The sequence below is a fragment of the Erythrolamprus reginae genome, chromosome 9, assembly GCF_031021105.1.
Source record: "Erythrolamprus reginae isolate rEryReg1 chromosome 9, rEryReg1.hap1, whole genome shotgun sequence".
NCBI classification, from domain to species: Eukaryota; Metazoa; Chordata; class Lepidosauria; order Squamata; family Dipsadidae; genus Erythrolamprus; species Erythrolamprus reginae.
The window spans coordinates 25,001,931-25,026,289 of NC_091958.1; the positions used below are offsets into that span (position 1 = coordinate 25,001,931).

General features: G+C 42.1%; 1 protein-coding gene across 10 annotated transcripts in view; it reads left to right on the forward strand.

Moving 5' to 3' along the window:
* LOC139171968 (heat shock factor protein 4-like) overlaps nucleotides 1-24,359 on the forward strand; it is a 44,859-nt gene that overhangs the window by 2,841 nt on the left and 17,659 nt on the right. For 4 of the 10 annotated variants that reach the window (XM_070760525.1, XM_070760526.1, XM_070760528.1 and 1 more), the window contains 2 exons: nucleotides 730-939; nucleotides 5,244-6,648. In XM_070760525.1, the coding sequence (XP_070616626.1) occupies nucleotides 776-939; nucleotides 5,244-6,216 (1,137 nt within the window). In that variant the 5' untranslated portion in view covers nucleotides 730-775 and the 3' untranslated portion in view covers nucleotides 6,217-6,648. Of the gene's footprint in view, nucleotides 1-729; nucleotides 940-5,243; nucleotides 6,649-10,157; nucleotides 10,281-17,845; nucleotides 17,955-21,708; nucleotides 21,837-24,359 lie in introns of those variants that run through there. The other 6 variants (XM_070760523.1, XM_070760524.1, XM_070760531.1 and 3 more) reach the window with 3 other exon arrangements.

Below are 24,359 nucleotides of genomic sequence, written 5' to 3' on the forward strand. Positions count from 1 at the left end.
GAATACCGTTTTGTCCAGATTGAGTAATAGTCCAAATTGATTTGATTATTTAGTTCCATGGTCAGCTTGTTGGGGGGAAAAGGTTGACTCTGTAAACCGCTTAGAGAGGGCTGGAAATCACTGTGAAGCAGTTATACGAGTCTAAGTGCTATTGCTATTTTCCTTCCTTCCTTCCTTCTTTCCTTCCTTCCTTCCCTCCCTCCCTCCCTATATACATCAATACCTTAAAACATTAAAATTCATCAGTAATCTCCACAATTATGCATTTTTATCCAATCTGCTATAAATCCATATCTTATTTTACCCCTGTCCATCAGTCTGTTTGTCTTCATTTCTTTATGCTCCCCTCCCTCTGTCTCCATCTCCTCCTCCTCCCTTCTTGCTCCTTCTCTCCCCCTCTCTCCCTCCCTCCACTCCTTCTCCCTTCACCTTTCTACTTCCTTCTTCTCCCTCTTCTTCTCCCAGTTCATCTCGCATTGAAGACACTGATGACATATTCCCATACATACATCTTTGGAGTCTTCGGAGAGGGGCAGCATACAAATCTAATAAATAATAATAAAATAAATAATAATTTTTAAACGGTCGGCATTATCTTCTAAAATCATTGTTTTTACATCATTTCTGTACCTGTAACTCTTTATTCTGGGTATATGTTTTTTTAAATATAATGCTACATTCTCCTTTTTCTTTCTTTTTGCTAATGGACTTTTCCTTTCTTTTTTTGAGGGGGGTGGGATCAATTTGGCAGGGGGGAGTCCTGGAGGCACGGAGGATGTCTGACGTGATTGACAGTCTTTGGAACTACATGCCCGAAGAAATTATCGCCTGCATCTTTTCCTTCCTCTCGGTGACGGACAGGCACACGGTTTCACACGTCTGCAGGAAATGGGCCGAGGCCGTGGCTTCCCCTGCGGTCTGGCGTTTTACAGATCTTAGGTAAGAAGAGGAGGCTGCGGTTGTCCAGGGGATGGCAGGGGTCATTGTCTGGAGGTCAGGCATCAAACTCTGCCCTCCTAGGGTTTAGTCAGGTGGCACATATCAGCCTTTACGGAGGGGGATTGACAGCCCACGACACAGTGGGCGGAATCACCGTTTGTTTGTTTGTTTGTTTGTTTGTTTGTTTAGCTTAGGGCATATCATACGCGGACTAGCAATATTCACCTAGATTAGTAAAACACAATAAAATAGAAATGTCGAATACTCATGTCTAGAGTAGACCATCTCCTGCTTCTACAGGGGCTGGACTAGAAGATGGACGTCTACTGTACTCCTCCCCTGCCCCTCCCATTCCATTCCATTCCTTTCTATTGTTCTGTTCCTCCCTCCCTCCCTTCCTTCCTTCCATCCTTCCCTCCCTCCCTCCTTCCTTCTTTCCTTCCTTCCTTCCCTCCTTCCTTCCATCCTTCCCTCCCTCCCTCCCTTCCATCCTTCCCTCCCTCCTTCCTTCCTTCCTTCTTTCCTCCCTCCCTCCTTTTCTACCTACCTACCTACTTATTTATTTATTTATGCTGCCCTTCTCCTTAGACTGAGGACGGCTTACAGCATGTTAGCAATAGCACTTTTCACAGAGCCAGCCTATTGCCCCCACAATCCGGGTCCTCATTTGACCCACCTCGGAAGGATGGAAGGCTGAGTCAACCTTGAGCCGGTGATGAGATTTGAACCGCTGACCTACAGATCTACGGTCAGCTTCAGTGGCCTGCAGTACCGCACTCTACCTGCTGTGCCACCCCTGCTCATTTTATCTCTTTCCTTCCCCTTTCCATCCTATTCCTTTCAATTCCTTTTTCCTTTGCTTTCCTTTCCTTTTCTTCCCCTTCCCCTTTTCCATTCCATTCCTTTCCATTCCTTTCTATTATTCTTTCCGTCACAAGTCTGAGATGCTCGAATGGTCACTAAGCAAACCGTTGTAAGTTGAGGATTGCCTATACAGATAGTCGTTATTACGACTACAGCTAAGCCCCAAATTTCTGTTGCTAAGCAAGACACTTAAGTGAGTTTTGTATGGCTAAATGTGATTGCTATTTTCCTTCCCTTCCTTCCTTCCTTCCATCCTTCCTCCATCCATCCATCCATCCATCCAACCATCCAACCATCCACTATTGCAGGCTGACTTTGCCCACTGCCACTAGTTCGATCCTTCCAAGGTGGGTAAAATGAGGACCCAGATTGTTGGGGGCAATATGCTAACTCTCTGTAAACCGATTAGAGAGGGCTATGAAGCGGTATATTAGTCTCAGGGCTATTGCTATAAGACACACCTTTTTTCTCCCTGAATTTGGGTGCATCTTATACTCCGAATGTAGGTTTTTCGAAGCTTCCCCCCTCCCCAGCCCTGATTAGGTGCTAACAATCTTTCCAGCTTTCTACTCCCTCCAAAGTTTTTTTTCTGGCCCTAAGTCTTTGCAGGCTTAGTTTCATTCCTACTCTCCCTGAAACAAGGCTTTTTCAGGCTTTTTCAACCCTAACCAGAGGATAAAATAATGTGTTGAAGCTGAACAGACTAGCTAGATGAATACCTTGTAAGTATATTTTGTAGGTAAGGTGCTTGTTATACTCCAAAAAATATGGTAAAATACTAAATAATAAACTATAATTATAATTATAGTTTAAAACATAAAATACTAAAATACGAAACAAAGCTGTAGGAAAATATGGGAGGGAAAAATGAAGGGGAAAATGTAGGGAAAATGGAAAATAGAAAGGAACGACCTTGACTTCCAAACTAGGGTGGATCTGATTTAAATCAAGTCGATTTAAATCAGGATTTAAACCACGATTTAAATCATTTAAACCATAATTTTTAACAAGCAGCTGTTCTTTCTTGTCCCACCGCGGCTCCTCCTGTATATATATGTATGTATGTATATTTGTCTCCCACGGCATTTTAATACTCTGACGAAGTTAGCAGCACGCTAACGAAAGCTAAGTGGTTTTATTAAAGTTTCTATGTTCCGGTGATCGAGATGGCTGCTGCCTCATCATTCACGTATATTTGTTTTCGTAGATTTTCACGGGTACAGGTATGAAGGTCTTGGCATATTCGGGTTTCTTCCTGTGTAGGATTCAGAGATTTCTGGCGATTCAGAGATTTCTGACCTCATCAAAACGTCACCAGAAATCTCTGAATCCTACACGGGAAGAAACCCGAATATGCCAAGACCTTCATATATGTATATGTATGTATATGTGTGTGTGTGTGTGTATGTATGTATGTCTCTGAATTGCTGATTCGCCAGAAATCTCTGAATCCTACATGGGAAGAAACCCGAATATGCCAAGACCTTCATCCCTGTACCCGTAAAAATCTACGAAAACATATATACATATACATACATACATGCATACATATATACATATACATATATATAATATATATTATACACATAATCAGATTTTTAAAATTTAAATTGGATTTTTTTTGGTATTATTTTTAACAAATTTATTTTAATAAAATGCTTTTGGAGTAAAAATCTACCCAAAGATACTTTTCTATGTATATATATATACATACATATATATGTCACATGTTTTTTTGCTGAATTTGAAAATTAAGGGAGACTAGGATAGATCTATTTCGGCCTTATTTTGGCCTCATCAGCTAGCCATACCCACTGGGACTTGAACCTGTAACCTTTGCCTTGTAAGTCAGAGAATTATCCTCTAAGCTACAGTATCCAATCCCTTCAGCTCTGCACCAGGGAAGGGTTACATATTTTTCTGTCGAATCACCCTGGTGTATTGAAGGAACATCACAGCTCCTTATTTGCCTCTCAGCCCAACCCAGGGCCATTTCCAAGGCAGTTAATTTTATTGATAGCTGACAATTCTATCTGTATGTGTCACATGTTTTTTTGCTGAATTTGAAAATTAAGGGAGACTAGGATAGATCTATTTCGACCTTATTTTGGTCTCATCAGCTAGCCATACCCACTTGGACTTGAACCTGTAACCTTTGCCTTGTAAGGCAGAGAATTATCCTCAAAGCTACAGTATCCAATCCCTTCAGCTCTGCACCAGGGAAGAGTTACATATTTTTGTGTCGAATCACATGTTTTTGCTGAATTTTTAAAATTAAGGGAGACTAGGATAGTGCTATTTCGGCCTTATTCTGGCCTCATCAGCTATCCAGAATAAGGCCGAAATAGTGCTATCCTAGTCTCCCTTAATTTTAAAAATTCAGCAAAACCATGTTATATATACAGAACATAGTTTGTTGGCTATGAACAAATTAACTGACTATAGGGTTGGGCCTATAGGCAAAAAGGAACTGTGACGTTCCTTCAATATACCAGGGTGATCCAGCAGATATATATGTGTGTTTGTGTGTGTATGTTTAAAAATTCAGCAAATACATGTGATACGTGTGTGTGTGTGTGTGTGTGTGTGTGTGTGTGTGCTAGGGCGAACACCAGCCTGAAGATGACAAGTGGAACCTCGTCGAAACGTCGCCAGAAATCTCTGAATCCTACACGGGAAGAAACACAAATATGCCAAGACCTTCATACCTATACCCGTGAAAATCTACAAAAACATATATATATATATGTTTTCTTCAATCTACCAGGGTGATCCGACAGGAAAAAAAAACCATATATATATAACTACAGTATACTACATTCTGTATGTATAGTTGTACATACAGAATATAGTGTCGGCTATGAATAAATTAACTGCCTTGAAATGGTCCTGGGTTAGGCCTGGAGGCAAAAAGGAGCTGTGACGTTCCTTCAATATACCAGGGTGATCCGACATAAAAAAACATATAGCCCCTCCCTGGTACAGAGCTGGAGGGATCAGGTCTGGTGGCTCAACTGTTAATTCTCTGCCTTACAAGGCAGAGGCCGTTGGCATATTTGGGTTTCTTCCCGTGTAAGTTTCAGAGATTTCTGGTGAAGTTTTGACGAGGTCCCACTCGTCATCTTCAGGATGGTGCTTCTGTCCTTGTGCTAGGGCGAACACAGCGAGGCCTGAGCTGCCTTCCCTCAATAATACTTCCCTCCACACCCACCCACCAGTATTTATAGAGGAAGGCAGCTCAGATCTCGTTGTGTTCGCCCCAGCACAAGGACAAAGCCATAACGGGGCTGCTGTCCTGTTGAACAATCTCCAAACAAAATGGTTGTAAATCGAAGATAATCTGTAAATGAGGTTGCAAGAACCTCCACTCTCTTACTTTGGAGCTTGCTAGGTGGCCTCATTAAGGTTTCTTTGTCCCTTCCACCCCTCCATCCTTTCAGTTTTGACTTCAAAGAGGAAGAAGAAGTATGTATATTAAGTCCGTTAGAACCGTACCTGGTCTATATCCGACACCTGAGGATTGAACTGAACCACATGTTGGACATAAACCGAAATCTTGTCACCGAACTCTTAGAGATGCTGTCTGATAAGAAGGCCAAGCTGCAGGTGCTGTGCATTATCGGCCAGGGGTGGTGTCCTTACTTCGACACTGGCCAAGAAATCCTGGAAAGTGTCGGCTCGTATTGCCAAAGCGACAATAAGACCCACCTGCAGCATGTCAATTTTCAGCACATGCCTTTCGTCTTGGACAACTTCACGGTGCTGCTTCTGGCTTACAGGAGCCCACACCTTCATACCTTGATGCTCAACAACCAGTCTCCCGCACCCATCATCCTGAAACCCGAGACCATTGTGGAGATCGTGCAGGCTTGCCCGAAGCTAACGGTTTTAGGGATTTATTACGCCGTCCTTTCGAAGGATCTGCTCCAAGAACTGGTGAAGCCCAACAGAGGACCGTTCGAATGTTTGGATATTTTCTACGAATATCTAGACAAGCAGATTCCGGAAGAATGCTGGGCCACCATGAGCAAAAGACACCCCCAGTTTCGGGTGAAGCTTGAAATTGGTGCCATGGTCGACCCCTCCAAACTCACCGACCTCCTCAAGCCCCAAATCCCCGTGAAGCATTTGCAGTTCAACTACCTTCATTACCTGATTCGTGAGCTGGGGCTGATCACCAAGTTCTACAGCCAGACGGTGGAGACTCTAAGCATGTACACGGCTCCTTCGGATGATCTTAACGCTGCCCTGATCGAGTTGGCCAAGAAATGTTCTCGCCTGAAGGAGGTGCATTGCTTCTGCGTGGTTAGCCGAGCTGTGGTGGTTACGTTTCTCTCGCACTGCTCTGGCTTGCAAAACTACACCCTGTCCACCAAGCTTATACCATCTATGTTACCAATAGTGTGTCCCTAACTTGGGCCTGGGGTGCCAGGTGGATGTCCCCCATTCCGAAACATAAATGCAACATTATTTGGGGTGTAAAAGGGGTACGGTGCGCTTTCCTCCCACACAGCGAGCGTTTTAAATAAAATCGGTTTTTAAAAATTTTAATGGCTTTTTAAAATAAAATAAAATATATGACTTTTTAAAATTTTGATATTGCTGCACACATCCATTTTATAAGTAGCCGGATCCAGTATCTTTGCCTTTTTAAAAGAAAAATAAATAATCTCTCCATATGCACAGTTTCATCACAGCACAGAATTTTCGGGGATGATGCAGGATTCCGTTTACTCTGCATTGCAGATTGTAATTCAGCTGCAGATTTTAAATATTTTCTTGTTATTTGGCAAATACCCTGGTCACTTGTGTTTCACAATAAAGATTGGCATACACTGAACAGATTATAGTGGTCTTGCTGTTTCCTTAAACCTTTGCCTGGACAAAAAAAATTCACTTTTTTGTGTCATGGATGGTTCTAAGTTACATTAAGTCAGAGCCGCAGAGCTTCAGCTGTCTCAAAATTTTAAGTAGCTTCAGAGTCTTTGTAGATTCCGGTGCTGACTTGTAGTTTCTCATGATGTAAAAGTGCCTCAGTTTCCCCAATGGAAAACTCTTCTCAGCATTCTAGTTTTTAATTGCGTTGAAACTGAAGTTATTTCTGGAGATGCGCAGGTAGTCCTTGCTTAATGACTAGCTCCTTAGCAATCATTCAAGGTAGGATGAGCCTCCCTTTCACCCCAAAAAGGTACTTATGACCTGATTCCACTTGCTCCACCCTCTCTACGGTTTGTGACCACAATTTACATCTTTGGTTTTTTCCCCTCCCCTTCCCTCTTCCCCCTCCTTCTCCTTTCTAGCACTGATGATGTTCAATAGTTGGGTCATGAAACATCTGCAAGAACCAGAGAGCATCAAGGGCCCCACAGTCGCCATGGTCCTACCCCCACCCCGCAAACTCCACTCTTTCTAGCACTGATAACGTTACCTAGCTGGGTAATAGCAATAGCATAGCAGTAGCATTCAGACTTATCTGCCGCTTCACAGTGCTTTCCAGCCCTCTCTAAGCGGTTTACAGAGAGTCAGCCTCTTGCCCCCAACAATCTGGGTCCCCATTTTAGCAATCTTGGAAGGATGGAAGGCTGAGTCCACCTGGAGCCTACTGAGATTCGATCTGCCGAACTGCTGGCAGCTGGTGATCAGCAGAAGTAGCCTGTAGTACTGCACTCTAACCACTGCACCACCGAGGCAATGAAATGTCTGAAGCTACCAGGCACAGAAAGCACCAAGGACCCCACAGTTTTCCTCCTCCATTCTGCAATTCCTCCTAGCGTTGATGTCGTTACGTAGTTGGGTAATGAAATGTCTGCAAGAAAGCAAGCAGGCTCAAGAGAAGACCCCTCATTTCAACCCTGAGCTAAAAGGCATTTGTTTTTTATTTTTTTATTTGATTTGTATGCCGCCCCCCTTGGAGGACTCAGGGCAGTTCACAACATATCAAAAGAACATAGCAATACAGTAATCCCTCGCTACTTCGCAGTACATCTTTTGCGAATTCGCTACTTCACGGGTTTTCAAAGGGGGCTTAAATCCATTAAATCCATTGAAAATTTTAAATCCATTCAAAATTCATAAAATTCTTCTACAGCACTAATGTACTCTATTAAAGAAACTGTTAGGATATCACATGTAGTTCCAGCTGAGAAACATTATAGAATGACTGTTTAATGCAAAGGGTGGGTTTTAAAAGTCCAAATACGCGTTGAGTACATAAAAAAATATCTTTCCTCTACTTCACAGAGATTCGTTTTTCACGGGTGGCCTTGGAGGGATTACTGTACATCTAAAAATCCAATTAATATGACTAAAAAGACTTAAAAGGTTTCAATATAATTTCAAAACATTCATCATCATTCAACCACAAAACATACTAAGACACTCGTCGGTCAGGGGGCTAGGGTCTAATGGCCCCAAGCCTGGCAGCATCAATAGGTCTTTAAACTTTTGCGGAAGGCGAGGAAGGTGGGGGCAGTGCGAATCTCTGGAGGGAGCTGATTCCAGAGGGACGGGGCCTCCACAGAGAAGGCTCTTCCCCTAGGCCCCGCCAGACAACATTGTCTGGTTGACGGGACCCTGAGGAGGCTGACTCTATGGGAACCTGACTGGGCGCTGGGATTTGTGCGGCAGAAGGCGGTCTCGGAGGTAATCTGGTCCTATGCCATGTAGGCTGTCCTTCTATGGCTGTCCTTTGTTTACCCCGCAGGTAGCATGTTTCTCTCCAAATGATGCAATTGTGTCCAACACCTTAAGGGATTTATCATTTATCATTCACATCTTTATTTAATTACATTTCTATGCCACCCAACTCGCCAGGGATTCCGGGTAGCTCACAACAAAAATGAATATAGATCGATATAAAAATTAATTTAAAAACTAACTTAAAAGGATTACAACCATCCATACATTCATGGGCTGACCTCACTAGTAACCCCCCTGAGGTCAATGGCCCCAGGCTTGTCAGAACAGCCAGGTTTTTACGGCTTTCTGGAAGGCCAATAAGGTGTGGGCAGTGTGGATCTCAGGAGGTAGCTGATTCCAGAGAGTCGGGGCCACCACAGAGAAGACTGCCCCCTGCGGACCCACCAGCTGACACTGTTTAGCTGACAGGACCTGAAGAAGATCAACTCTGTGGGATCTAACCGGTGGCTGGGAGGTATGTGGTAGAAGGTGGTCTGGGAGATACTCTGGCCCTGAACCATGCAGGGCTTTATTTATTTATTTATTTAGTCCAATACACAATGAGGGCTTTAGTGGGTATATATATATATATATATATACACACACACACACACACACACACACAAATACATAGTAAAATATATGAAGGTTATAGAGGAGATACTTATAGTAAAATATATCTAAGAAAGAATAGAAAAGAAGATATAGTAATAGAACATATCAATGAAAGAATAGAAGAAGAGATATAGGAATAGAAGAAAGTTATAGGAGATATAGGAGAGCAATAGGATGGGACGGAAGGCACTCTAGTGCACTTCTACTCGCCCCTTACTGACCTCTTAGGAATCTGGATAGGTCAACCGTGGATAATCTAAGGGTAAAGTGTTGGGGGTTTGGGGATGACACTATGGAGTCCGGTAATGAGTTCCACGCTTCGACAACTCGGTTACTGAAGTCATATTTTTTACAGTCAAGTTTGGAGCGGTTAATAACCCAACACCTTGAATTGTGCCTGGAGACCGATAGGAAGCCAGTGCAGCTCCTGAAGAGTTGGTGGTGTGTGAGTGTATCTGGGCGCACCCACCACAGCTCAAGCAGCTGCATTGTGGACCAGGCGTAGTCTCCAAACACTCTTCAACCTAGAGTCAAATGAAAAGATGGCCCAGAAACTGCCCTGGAACCGACCTGAAGGCGCTTGGCCCAGAGACGGAATTTTCACGTCTCTCCTGCTGGTTGTGTAAGCCCAAGAGTGAGCGAGAGAGTAGGTGTTGCCGTTTCCTCTTCTCCGCCCCCCCCCCCAAAGTGATTTGCTGACGACCTGTGTTTGTGCAAGCCTGTGTATTCTCTTTGCATGATGTTGCATCTTTTTTTCAGCGCATTGTGCAGTTGAAAGCAGGGAGCTTTCGCTCAGAGTATTGTCGTCGTCCCCCCCCCCTGCCCATCCACCCTGTTCGCCGTGTCTGCATATTGTGATGTGTGTGTGGAGCTGAGCCAATGCCTCTGCTGATAGGACCCCCTGGGGGGGAAAGGGGGTGTTTTTTTCAGCTCTGCCTGGGACACTGGCTCTTTCCCCCTCTGGTCTATGCAAAAGAGAGGAGAGGGGGGAGGCATCGCTGCAAAAAACCCACCCCAAACCCCGATGGTGTGAGAGAGTAGATTTTGTGAGTCGCAACACCATGCAGGACTCAACCACAGCCCTTGCTATGGACGGTTACACCAGCAACGTCCCGGCTTTTCTTACTAAGTTGTGGACTCTGGTTGAAGATCCCGAGACCAACCACCTAATCTGCTGGAATACGGTGAGTCGAACTCATGTTTTGGGATTTAAAAGGGTGACCAAATGCCTTCCAGAGTGTTTGGAATACTGCATCTGGTTTTGGTCAACACAATATATAAAAAAACCCGCAGAGACTCTAGAGCTGTGATGGTGAGTGAACCTATGGCACCTGTGCTACAGGTGGTGCATGGAGCCATATTGGAGGGCATGTGAGGTGTTGCCTTATGTTATCTCCAGCACACATGTGCATGCTAGCGCCCCGATTCTCAGCCTTGGGAAAGGCTTCCCTGAAGCCCCAGAGTGCAAAGAAACCACCCAATGGGCAAACTGGAAGTTTGGAAAACAGACTTCCGGTTTGCCTGGTTTTTTTACCATGTTAGGCTTCAGTGAGGCCTATACGCATGCGAGGGGATGGGGCGATTGCGCGCATGCGCAGAGGCAGTGCGGAGGTGTATGTGCGCATGTGTGGGGGGGGGAAGGAATGGGTGTGGCACGCGAACCAAAAATGGCTCGCCATCGCTGTTCTAAGAGTACAGAGAAGAGCAACTGAGATAATAACAAATAATAATAATAATAATAATAATAATAATAATAATAATAATAATAATAATAATTTATTAGATTTGTATGCCGCCCCTCTCCCAAGACTCGGGGTGGCTCACAGCAACAATAAACAATATACAACAAATCTAATAATTAAAACTATGGCTAAAAACCCCTATCATTAAAAAACAAGCAATACTACTAAGTCATAACCATTCATAAATCTTACCAGCCAAGGGATAGGTCAATTACCCCATGCCTTGCGACATAGATGAGTTTTCAGAGTCTTCCGGAAGGGACTCGAGGATAAAACCTATGAAGAATGGTTGCAGGAATTGGGTATGTTTAATGAAAAGTAGGATCAGGGAGAGGTATGATAGCAGCCTTTCAATATTTGAGGTGCTGCCACAGAGAAGGGGGAGGGGTTCAACTTATTTTCCGAAGCACCGGAAGGCCGGACAAAAAGCAATGAATGAAAACTAATCAAGGAGAGAAACAACCTAGAACTAAAGAGAAATTTCCTAACAGAACAATTAATCAGTGGAACAGCTTGCTTCTGGAAGTTGTGGCTACTCCGTCACTGGGAAGCCTTTAAGAAGAGACTGGAGAACAATTTGTCTGAAAATTGTATAAGGTCTTCTGCTTGAGCAGGAAAGTGGAGTAGAAGACCTCCAAAGTTCTTTCTACCTCTCTTCTGACATTGGATTGTCCATTCCTGTCAAAATAGTTGGCAGGAATTCAACATTAATTGTTTTTAGGACTGCCTCCGCAGTTCGGTTTATGTGTTTCTCCACTGAAGGAACGTAGCTATCTTGTTTTACTCAGAACAATTCCAGCCCACTTGCCCCTTTGAATCCCAAGGAAGGTCTGGTCCTTGGCTTATTCCAGAGGTTGGCAAACCTTTTGGGTTGAATTATTTTGTATTGTTTTTGCATTGTATTTTGTGAGACACCCCGGGTTCCTGGAGAGGGGTGGGCATACAAGGCTAATAAATAATCATAATAATCATAATAATCATAATAATAATTTTGTAGTCCCCGATATTTGATTTTGAGTGGGTGACTACAACAGTGATGGTTATCTCAGCCATGGCAATAATGACAAAGGTGATGAGCATACTAATTTTGAAAGAAGGTCTTGAGTTCTCAAAGTTGCTTCTTAGGATGGACTCATCAGATCACAAAAAGCCTCATTTAGTGGAAGGCAAATAGATGAAATTTATGTTCCTCTTCTTCCCTCCTCACATTATTCTGTACTTCAGGAAATTATTGTGGTCCATGAAAACATTATTAAGATTGTACTGCATGACATGTTTCAGAGAGAGGGGTGGTGGTGGATGGATAGATAGATAGATAGATAGATAGATAGATAGATAGATAGATAGATAGATGATGGAGGGAGGGAGGTTTAGAGAGATAGAGAGATAGGGATAGATATACAGAGATAGATACAGAGATATACTGTAGATTGACAAGCATGGATAGATAGATATATAGGGAGAGGCAGATTATATAGAGATGATAGATAATAATGGATAGATTGATAGATAATAGATATTGATAGATGATCACTGTAGAGATAAATAATGATAGATTATAGATGGCTAGATGACGGATGATTGATAGATGATAAATATAGGCAGATGATTGATGAATGAGAGAGGGAAGATTAGGAGAGACTTGGATGGGACAATTGGTACATATAGTTATGTTACTTTTTCAGTTGAGGTGACTCAACTGGTAGAGTTAGAACTCATCCCCTAAATTATCCAGTCCATTGACTTGTCATTGAAAAAAATAAATTCATTCTTTGTAGTCAACCTTCTTAACATCTGTTGTAAAATAGCACATGTAAAGTCTAATAATTTCACTGCTGAACTGTTACTACCTTAAGTTGAATTCCTTGCATTTCACTTAAATTTCCTTCCTAATTTGAGTCCTTGTCCTTGGCCCTCCTTTTCAGAGGAACATCCCAATAGTCAGCCATGTGCCTATAAAGGTAAGAACAGAGTAAAAGAGAACAGTACCCAGTAAGCCACAAATTAATTATTCTCTCCTTGGTTTGTAGACTCTAGATCAGTGTTTCCCAACCTTGGCAACTTGAAGATATTTGGACTTCAACTCCCAGAATTCCCCAGCCAGCATTCGCTGGCTGGGGGATTCTGGGAATTGAAATCCAAATATCTCAATGTTGCCAAGGTTGGGAAACACTGCTCTAGATGTTGTGAGCCACCCCGAGTCTTTGGAGAGGGGCGGCATACAAATCTAATAAATTGAATTGAATTGAATTGAATGACATCCAGGAGGGTAAAAATACCAAATAAAAATAAAAAGAGATGTAATTCATTGAAGAGCTCCAGATGTTATCAGAGACATTCAATCCTCATTACAAATACAGTGGATTTTAGCAGCCTTAAAAAGCACTAGATGGGAAGGGTATGCCATAAATCTATGGAAAACACCTCTGAATGATTTGCGTGTGTAAGGTCCTTTTTAAAAAAAAAAACCCCGAAGCTGTTCTGTCCCAGTGTCAAGCTCCCCAAAAATCAGATACACACCACCAGATTAACTAATAAAAGGTTTTACTATTTACAAAAGTCTTATGCAGTTTGAATCTTTTTCGAAAAGAAGGTGAATTCTAGCAAAGGCTTCACCGTACTGACTATAAATTGAGCCGCCCCGAGTCCATGGAGAGGGGCGGTATATAACTCCAATAAATAAATAAAGTCTTAGCAGCTGGCCAGAGTCCCAAAAGTAGATAAACACTGCAATAATTACTAGATGGTAGTAAGTTTCTTATTGGAGACTTATAGAGGTTGGCTGGAAGCCCGGAGCTCATCAAGGAAGCCAAGATTGTGGTTCTTTAAATCACAAGCCTAAAGACAAGAGCTGAAACTAGATTTCTAGGACAAACTACGGTGTTCTCTGTGCTGAAGCGTCAGGTGACTCCCCCTTATATAGCCTGAGGGCGGGGCCCAGTAGCCAGCAGTGCTACTCACAAGGAATCCTCCTCAGTAACCACTCATGCCTCCTAGAGGCCCTGCGAATAATAGCATCAAGAAGAGGCTCCTCCTTTCCCCTGAGTCACTCATCTCAGGAGGTGCAGAAGGTCCTGGTTGCTCTTCAACCACTAACACCATGTCCTCTTAGGTGTAATTCACTGGTGCCAGGAACACAGGATGCCTGTACCTCACCTCCATGGTCTCTGCATCCTCTGGGTCCATTATTAATTGTGCAGGACACCAAAAGCCACAACAAAACCATTGTTATGTGCTGTTCAAATGGCAGGCTTTCCTTGGCATCTTTTATGATGAATAATTGATTTCTCTGCCAATAAACTAGAACTACAACTTTTAAGAAACCAAACAAATCCAATTAATAAAATAAAATAAATATCACACTTTGTATGTCAGGTAAATCTTAAAACACTGCAGTCTATGGAGATTCCCAGACATCCAGGTCACGGTTGTCTCAAAGGTGCTTTCTCAAGAGACAATTGGATTTTCTGGCTTTTTCCTCCCCTTTGAAGACATTTTGCTTCTATGCAAGAAGCTTCTTCAGCTTTGAAGAAGAAAAAGCAGTTTCTGGGATGAAGAAAAAGCACCTTTGGGAAAAAATATACTGCTCTTCATGTGTTTGCAGACATTTTATTTCTGATTATCCAATAAAGGATGTTTTAGAATTGTGTATCCTGAGTACCTGGTGAAAATCTCTGCTCTGCTTCTGTTTGCTTATCTAGGAAGAATTCTAGGCATTTTGCCAAGCCTTTGAAACTTCATGAAATAACAAGAACTAATTGCATTGTTATGATTTAAGACCTTGCTGAAGTTATTGCAGCTGCTAATGATAATTAATTAGCAGCTGAGATTTTTGTAAGAAAAGATTGCTTTTAGATTTGTGTGTGTGTGTGTGTGTGTCTCCACTATTAAGCCAGTTATCAGTAGTGGTTTAATGATTAAATTAAGTTCGTCCAAACTCTGTTTGTTACGTTCTTAACTGGGGCAGAACCAAGGGTGGGATGCTGCCTAACCAAGACGGACTTTAAAAGGACCAACTTGCTGCATCCTGGACTTTCCCAAGGATCAACATTGACAAGCTCTTAAAACAGCTTGCCTAATTTGTATGCACAGGTGATCCTCAATGTAAGACCACACTGGTAACTAGAATTCCCACTGGTAAACATGGTGGATGTTAAATCAGTCATGCCTGACTTTATGATACAGTGGTGCCTCTACCTAAGAATGCCTCTACTTATAAATAATTTTTGGTGCCATTCCAGTGTCAAATGATTGGTAAACGAATGGTTATAGGTCAAAGGCTACAGGTACTGTTAGATAGGTGGACTTCCAGTTCCCAGAAATCTCAAACTTATATTCATTCATTCATTCATTCATTCATTCATTCATTCATTCATTCATTTGTATTTATATGCCGCTCACTCCAAAACAGACTCAGAGCGGTTAACAGTAATCATAAATACAATAGCAATAAAAAGTGATGAAAATATAACAATAAAATCAACAATGCAATAAAAACAAAATATCATAAAAACCATATATGCTTGCAATCAATCCTAGTCCCATCATGCTGGCTGGGGAATTTTGGGCATTAAAACGTACGCATAAGGAAGACACACAGTTTTACAGATTAACAGAGTTGGAAGGGATCTTGTAGGTCATTTAGTCCAACCCCCCACCCAAACAGGAGACCGTACATTATTTCTGACAAATGGCAGTCCGGTCAGAAAATTTCTCCTTATTTCCAGGTTGAATCTCTCCTTGTTCAGTTTCCATCCATTGTTCCTTGTCTGGCCTTCAGGTGTTTTGGAGAATAGCTTGACCCCCTTCTTCCTCTCTGTGGCAGCCCCTCAAATATTGGAAGTCTGCTCTCATGTCTCCCCTGGTCCTTCTCTTCACTAGACCAGCCAGGCTCAGCTCCTGCAACCGTATATTGTGTGTTTTAGTCTCTGGTCCCCTAATCACCTTGGTTGCTCTTCTCTCCAATAAAAGGTGATCAATGGCCAGGAGCCACAGCTGGCATCGCCTCCTGGTTGTGCTTGTGAGCATCACAAATGTGCTGGCTACTCTGATACCCAATGATGGACTGACTCAGCCCTTGGGTTGATCCGTCAGGGCAATCTGATAACCGCCATGCCTGGGAAAACCTTTGTCAGCCCGCTTCAATTTATCAGCCTTCAGAGCTGCTGAACTGTCATCCAGGATGCCAGCTCTGGCGAAACCCTGGCTTTTCCAGAAAGCATTGAATCAGAAAAATTCCTGGAAAAAAAATTCCTGGGCATATAAAGATGATCTGATTGATATCGTTTCTACAGAATCCATCATATACATAAATATTTCAAGCTATATTATTTGATGTGAAAGAAAAAAAATCAGTTAAATTTACCCCATTTATCAGGTCTGAACAATATGTATTCCGAGAAGTTAAAGTTTGGAAATCTGGAGAAAAGTGGCTTGCAGATTAACAGAGTTGTAAGGGATCTTGTAGGCCATTTAGTCCAAACCCCCGCGCAAGCAGGGGACCCTACATCATTTCTGACAAATGGCAGTTCGGTCTCTTCTTGAAAGGCTCCAGGGATGAAGCTCCCACAACTTCTGAAGGCAACTTCTGTTTCCATTGCTTGGTTGTTCTCCCCGTCAAAAAATTTCTCCTAATTTACAGGTTGAATCTCTCGTTGATTAATTTCCATCCATTGTTCCTTGTCTGGCCTTCAGGTGCCTTGGAAAATAGCTTGACTCTCTCCTCTCTGTGGAAGTACCTCAAATATTGGAAGATTGCTATCATGTCTCCTTCTCTTCATTAGACTAGTTCCTGAAACCATTCTTCATATGTTTTTAGCCTCCAGTCCCCTAATTATCCTGGTTGCTCTTCTCTGCACTCTTTCTAGAGTCTCAACATCTTTTTTATAGTGTGGTGACCAAAACTGGATGCAGAATAGTGTGCTCTTCCTGAGACTTTATAGTGGTATTAGTACGTCCCTTGTTCTTGATTGTATCTATCGGCAGGCAGCCACTTACTTCACTACCCAGACGGTCCTCGACGAGATTTTGGCTATTTTTGCTGATATTTTTGCTTCTGCGCATGCGTGGAAGCACAACATTGTGAAAAATCAACAAAAAATCACCAGTGCAAGTGAGATTTCCACTATTTTTGCTTCCATGTATGCGCAGAAGCAAAAAACCTGAGATTTTCGCTGGATATCTGTCAGTCATGCGATTCCAGGGCCATTTCCACTACTTGGACGGCGTCTCCCCCCCTTCATGTGGGGGAAGGAGGCCATGACTGATTCTATCCCTCTGTTAATGCTATTTAGGATTGCATTGGCTTTTTTTGGCTGCTGCTGCACATGGCTGGCTCATATTTAGCTGGTTGTCCACTAAGACTCCAAGATCCCTCTCACAGTCACTGCTATTAAGCCTGGTTTTGCCCACTCTATATGTCTATTTTTGGTTTTCCTTGCCTAAGCGTAAGACTTTACTTTTACTGGACTTTTGGAAATAATTCTTGATAATTTTTGAGATAGTGAGACAATACATGATCTCATCTTAATGTTGCCAAGGTTAAGAAGCACGGCCTTACAGAGACCTTTTAAGGCACAGCCAGGGGTGGGCTACTGCCCGGACAGAGGGGAATGCAGTGGGGTAGCAAAAATGGAGCTCCACCCCTGAGCACCCAATTTGCACTGAAAAAAGTTGAAAGAAAATGCATAAACCACGCCCACAGTGTAGTAGTAAAAATTTTGGTAGCCCTTCCCTGGGCACAGTGAGCATCTGACCAGCCTTGATTAAGTCCTGTAAAAGTTAAGCAGGGTTAGCAGGGTCGTAGGGTTGCCCGGGAAGTAAAACCCTGAAGAAATCACCAGTTAATCATTTCCATATTATTGCAAAAAAAGAAGAAGTCATTTTTGCCTGTCAATGGAGACACAGGATTTCGAAGGAGCGCCTAATGCTGTCTTATTTATTTATTAGATTTGTATGCTGCCCCTCTCCGTAGACTCTTGCTTTATTATATTTATTTTTCCTTTCAGAATGGCACCAGCTTCCATGTTTTCGATCAAAGTCAGTTTGCCAAGGAAGTCCTGCCCAAATATTTCAAGCACAACAACATGGCCAGTTTTGTCCGCCAACTAAATATGTGTAAGTAACACATGAAACTCACGTGGGGATGTTGGGCATCCGAATGCTACCGTACCTCCCCTCCCCTCATCCCTAGCCACTAAAAGTTGTTAAACAAACTTGGTTTCCCTCAGCGTCTTTGCTCACCAGAATTTTAAGGAATAATTACACCTGAATGGCAATCACATCACCGCAGGGAGTGTTGTGATGGTCATAAGTCTGAGGACTGGTAATCATTCCTTTGTTTTTTTTGGTTTCCAATGTATTCCAACATAAATTCGCATAGTCATTAAATGAATGGTGGTAAGTCAAGGATTCCATGACTTGCATAATTCAAATCAATATTTTTGAAACTTGGGAACTTTATTGTTTTTTAAAGAACTTTTACTAAACATTTTTTGAGTGAAAAACAAATATGGAAATTTATACAATTTCCTTCTTTACAACATGTTTGTGACGCTGAGACATTTCAGGTTTTACAATTTTATCCTCTTCAATTTCTAGTTCTATACATTACTATTATGTATATATAATTCTATTTCTATACATTTTTATTATGTAGATTTAATTCACTATTCTATTTAAATACATCATATAGTATTTTACTCTATTTCTGCCTTATTTTCTATTTCCCTTATGATTATTTGTGTTTGGTACAATTAGAAAATTTTAAGACTTAAACCCCCAGAATCCCCTGATATTTTATCCAGTATTTAGGTTAATTTGAAAGAATAAACTCTCGCTTGAAGCCCACCAGAGTCACTCAATAGTCAAATGGAAGGTATATAAATGTAATAAATAAATAAGCATAAAATAAACTATGCAGAATAGAAAATACAGTATCTTTTGAAAGAATAATCTATAGGGTGGTTGTTATTATTATTACTGTTGTTGTAATTTATATTATAAACTCATACATAAAATTACATAAAAGCTTTATAAAATTATAAACAAAATTCATATAATTCCATGTGTTTAGTTCTTTGTTTTTCAATACAGATAGTTCTGTACCACAATTGAGCCCCAAAATTTCCATTGCTAAGCAAAACCATTGTTAAGTGAATTTTGGCCCATTTTACAACTTTCTCATCACCGTTGTTAAGCGAATCACTGCAGTTCTTAAATTTAGTAACCCGGTTGTTAAGTGAACCTTGCTTCCCCATTGACTTTGCTTGTCCAAAGGTACCAAACAAAGACCTACATGACAATGGGACATTGCAACCATCATAAATGTGAGTCAGTTGTCAAACAGCCAATTGTTGATAATGTCACTGCAAGGATGCTGCAAGGGTCTGGATTTTGGTCATGTGACCACGGCCATGCTGCAGTTGTTAGGCTGAAGCCATCGTTTCCTTGGAGACTTTGGCCTGCCGCACTTTATACTTAGAATGTACTCTTGCTGTGGGAACCTGGTAGGGGCGGTTGCATGAGGGATGTAGAGATGTAGCCGCTCCGAGTCTCCAGAGAAGGGCGGCATACAAATCTAATAAATAATAATCAAAAATCCCTGGGTAATAATTAGGCCTCTGTTGAGAATGCTGAGTCATTCAGAGACAGTTGAGCGTGCAACAACGTAGCAATTAATAATAATAATAATAATAATAATAATAATAATAATAATAATTTATTGGATTTGTATGCCGCCCCTCTCCGGAGACTCGGGGCGGCTCACAACAATAATAATAACAGGATTACAATATAACAAATCTAATATTTAAAAAAGCATCTAAAAACCCATCATTTAAAAACCATACAACACAAGCATACCATACATAAAACTATATAATGATGTCTCAATTCCCCCATGCCTGGCGATACAGGTGGGTCTTAAGTAATTTAAGAAAGACAAGGAGGGTGGGAGCAGTTCTGATTTCTGGGGGGAGTTGATTCCAGAGGGCCGGGGCCTCCACAGAGAAGGCTCTTCCCCTGGGGCCTGCCAGACGACATTGTTTAGTCGAAAGGACACGGAGAAGGCCAACTCTGTGGGACCTTATTGGCCGCTGGGATTCGTGCGGCAGAAGACGGTTCCGGAGGTATTCTGGTCCGATGCCATGTAGGGTTTTATAGGTCATAACCAACACTTTGAATTGCGACCGAAAACTGATCGGCAGCCAATGCAAGCCAGGGAGTGTTGGAGAGACGTGTGCAAATATAGGTAACCCTACGATAGCTCTCATGGCCGCATTCTGCACGATCTGAAGTTTCCGAACACTTTTCAAAGGTAGCCCCATGTAGAAAGCGTTGCAGTAGTCGAACCTTGAGGTGATTATGTGAAAAGTATTTATTTAGGCAAGAGCTCCCTGCTCTTCCTCTCTGTCTGTTCTCTCTATGTCTGTTGCTGTTTGTGGAAGTAGGCCGTAAAGAAGCTGTAACGCTGTAAAAGTTGGTTTCTGTGAGTAATTGAACTAAGATAGTTGTGGTAAGGTACTAGTTTATTGTATGTATAGTATAGACAGTAGTGGTAGTAGTATAAAGAAGTAAATATATTTTTCCACAACTTCGTACTGCTGCTGTGTTTCATTGAGGACTTCAACTCCATTTCTACTGGTCTGTAGCTGGCTGGCTGGTTGGGTTGGTGGGCTGGCTGGACTGGTTTGCTGCTTGGGCACAAACAGGCTAGTTTCCGCAAATGCAAGCTCTGATAACCCTAACCAGATGATCAAGGTCATCCTTTGTTCAGTACCTGCCTGGAAGCTGATGGGAGTAACGGACATGTTGGCAAAAGATGACTGGTCAATGTGATGAATTTGTGGGTCTGGGAGCAAGGGAATGAACTTTAAACTGGGTGGAGAAACCCTTGTAGCTTTAGATTCGGGTTTCTCACAGATGTGCCAACAGCGTTCTGTTAATAAATTGGAACTTTGAGGAATGCCATGCCTTGGACTCTGATTATTTAATTTCGGATGCTACTTGGAACCCTGATAGCAATGGTCACTGATGTAAAAGCCAGCCATGAGGTCATGTAAACAGCTCTTGAACATTTGGTGGAATTATCACGGCCAGGATTGTTTGCTCACATAGATGGAAATCCGATAACACCCCTACTTTCTCGATGGTTGTCAGAAAAACTTTAGAATGTGCTGAGATGTGCAAACTAACAATGGAGATACATGCTAAAGAAGATACGGACTTCTGTGAAGCATGGGAAATGGTATAAGTGGCTAAATAATAAAATAAAGTATCAAATTTTGTAATAAATTACGTTTTTTTTACTAATGAAGAAATTTGTAATGACACTCTTTACTTCCTATGTAATTCCTGTGTAAGTAAATAGATATAGATATAATCAAAATGGATGAAATAGTAGTTGAAAACAAAATAGGAGACTCAATCCATTGAATATAAAATGATATAATAGTGATAATCAAAACAAAAATAGCAATATTGCAAAGTGTAAATAATTAGGAAAATATTATGAATAAGCTGTAAAAGAGATTTGTTGTTATAGCAATTTTAGACTTATATACCGCTCCATAGTGCTTGTACAGCCCTCTCTAAGCGGTTTACAGAATCAGCATATCTCCCCCAACAATCTGGGTCCTCATTTGACCCACCTCGGAAGGTTGGAAGGCTGAGTCAACCTTGGGCTGGTGATGAGATTTGAACTGCTGAACTACAGCTAGCAGTTAGCTAAAGTAGTCTGCAGTGCTACACTCTAACCACTGAGCCACCCCAGCTCAGAATTAAACTAAACATTTGTCACTATGAGCTGCATTGTTGTTAAGTGAAACATTGTGTAACCTCCACTCCTCTTTCTACTATCTGTTGCATGCAGACGGGTTTAGGAAAGTGGTAAACATCGAACAAGGCGGACTTGTGAAACCTGAGCGCGATGATACGGAATTCCAGCATCTTTATTTCCTCCAAGGCCATGAGCATCTTTTGGAGCTGATCAAAAGGAAGGTAGGCGGTGCCTTGTTGACCTTTGGCAAAATTTATCCAGGAAATTTTTCCAATTGCAAAGTGGGTGTTTTATCAGAGTCTCCATTTCCCTGGGAATTGGCTCTCTTGTTTGGAATTTTAGGGGTACATTGTGTTTGGGACAAAAAAGTGGCACAGTGGCCTAGAGGTGGAGCTTTTGCCTCAGAATCAGGAGACTGTGAGTTCGATCCTAGGTAGAGGCAGATATTTCTCTCTCTGGTCACAATGAGAATATATCTGCTGACACAACTCCACATTTATTTATTTATTTATTTATTTATTTATTTATTTAATTTTTATGCTGCCCTTCTCCTTAGACTCAGGATGGCTTACAACATGTTAGCAATAGCACTTTTTAACAGAGCCAGCCTATTGCCCTCACAATCCAGGTCCTCATATTACCCACCTCGGAAGGATGGAAGGCTGAGTCAATCTTGAGCCGGTGATGAGATTTGAACTGCTGACCTACAGAACTACAGTCAACTTTAGTGGCCTGCAGTACAGCCAGGGGTGGGCAGCAAGCAAGATGGGGTGGAATACAGTTCCACTGGCGGAAATGAAGATACGTGTTTATAACTATATATTGTTTTAGTTTATGGTGGAGAAAAATAAAAATCTTATACCATGAAAAAAAATGATGCCTGTACAGCTCCAGCTGATCGGTGGCTGTCACTTTCTGAATTACTGGTCTTGGTTCAGCTCTCCTTTTTCCCCCTGCTGCTGCTGCACTCCATGCTTTTTTCCTCTTTCCTCCTTCCTGGCCTTGGACAAGCTTCCCTCTCTCCTGCCCGGCTCCCCTCCAGCCTCACGCGGCCACCTTCCGCCTGAGGTGCAAGCAGAAGCCGTGGGTGGAAGCAGCGCTGGCAGCATTTATGCTTCTGGCAGCACCCATTCGCCTAGCTACCCAGCCTGAGGCGGGGGAGGGGCGATCCAGGAAGGGAAACATGAAGCAAATTGTCACCCCAGCGAGCGACACTGGGAAGGTTGTAAGTCAAGGACTTAACAGTTCACTTGAACGATGATGATCGTTCAAGCCACTCCCACTTGGTCACATGGTCGGCAAGCCAGTACTACCCAGTCACATTACCATTAAGTCACACCCACAAAATAAGCCACACCCACAGTGTGGCAGTAAAAATTTTGGCTGCCTGTTACTGAGTACAGCACTGTACCTGCTGCTCTCTGTTTGTATCCGGCTGCTCCGGTATGGATAAGGACGGCGTACCAGTAGCAAAAATTGAGCTGTGCACACAGCTTTGCTTCTTACAATTTTAGCCATTTACCAATCCAGGGCAAGACCTGTCCTCTAATTCCGTGGTTGAAGAGCTTTTTTAGGAGCCTTTGGTGAGGGACATTGTCAAAAGCCTTTTGAAAGTCAAGATATACAATACCTGGGTCCCCTTTATCTATGTGTTTATTTACATCCTCAAAGAATTCTAACAAGTTAGTAAGACATGATTTGCCTTTGCAGAAACCATGTTGATTTTCTTTCAGCAGTGCCTGTTCTTCTATATGCCCAGTAATTTTATCTTTATTTATTTATTTATTTATTCGAGTTTTTATGCCACCTGTCTCCTTAGACTCAGGATGCTAACATGTTAGCAATAGCACTTTTTAACAGAGCCAGCATATTGGTCGCACAATCTGGGTCCTCATCTTACCCACCTTGGAAGGATGGAAGGCTGAGTCAACCTTGAGCCGGTGATGAGATTTGAACAGCTGACCTGCAGATCTACAGTCAGCTTTAATGGCCTGCAGTACTGCACTCTACCTCCTGCGCCACCTCGGCTCTAATAATGATTGCCATCACTCTGCCTGGAGCTGAGGTTAAACTGACTGGTCTATAATTTCCTGGATCACCTCTGGATCCTTTCTTTAAGATCGGGGTTACATTTGCCTCCCTCCAATCCTTAGGTACAGTGTCTGATCTTAAGAGAAAGATTATATATTTTAGCTATAAGTTCAGCAATTTCACGCTTGAGTTCCTTGAGAACTCTAGGGTGGATGTATCTGGACCCAGCGATTTCTTGGCATTTAGTTTAGTAAGGCATGCAAGAACATCTTCCTTGTTTATCTCTATCTAGTTTAATTCTTCTAATTCCCTTCCTGAGAAAACTAACTCAGCAGCAGGCAAATGTTTTCTATCCTCCTGAATGAAAACGGAGGCAAAGAAGTCATTTAACCTCTCAGCAATCTCCTTGTCTTCTCTGATTAGCCCCTTCTGACCATTGTCATTGAGTGGCCCAACTGTTCTTCTGGTTGGGTTTCTGCTTCTGATGTACTTTAAAAAGTTTTTGTTATTATTTTTAATATACTTTGCTATATTCTCCTCAAAATCGCTCTTGGCTTTCCTCATGATCGCCTTGCATTTAGTTTGCCAAAGTTTGTGATCCTTCCTGTTCTTCTCAGTAGGAAGAGCCTTCCATTTCTTAAATGAGTTTTTCTTCTTTCCAATAACCCCCTTTACCTCGTTCGTAAGCCATACTGGTGTCCTCTTGGACTTTC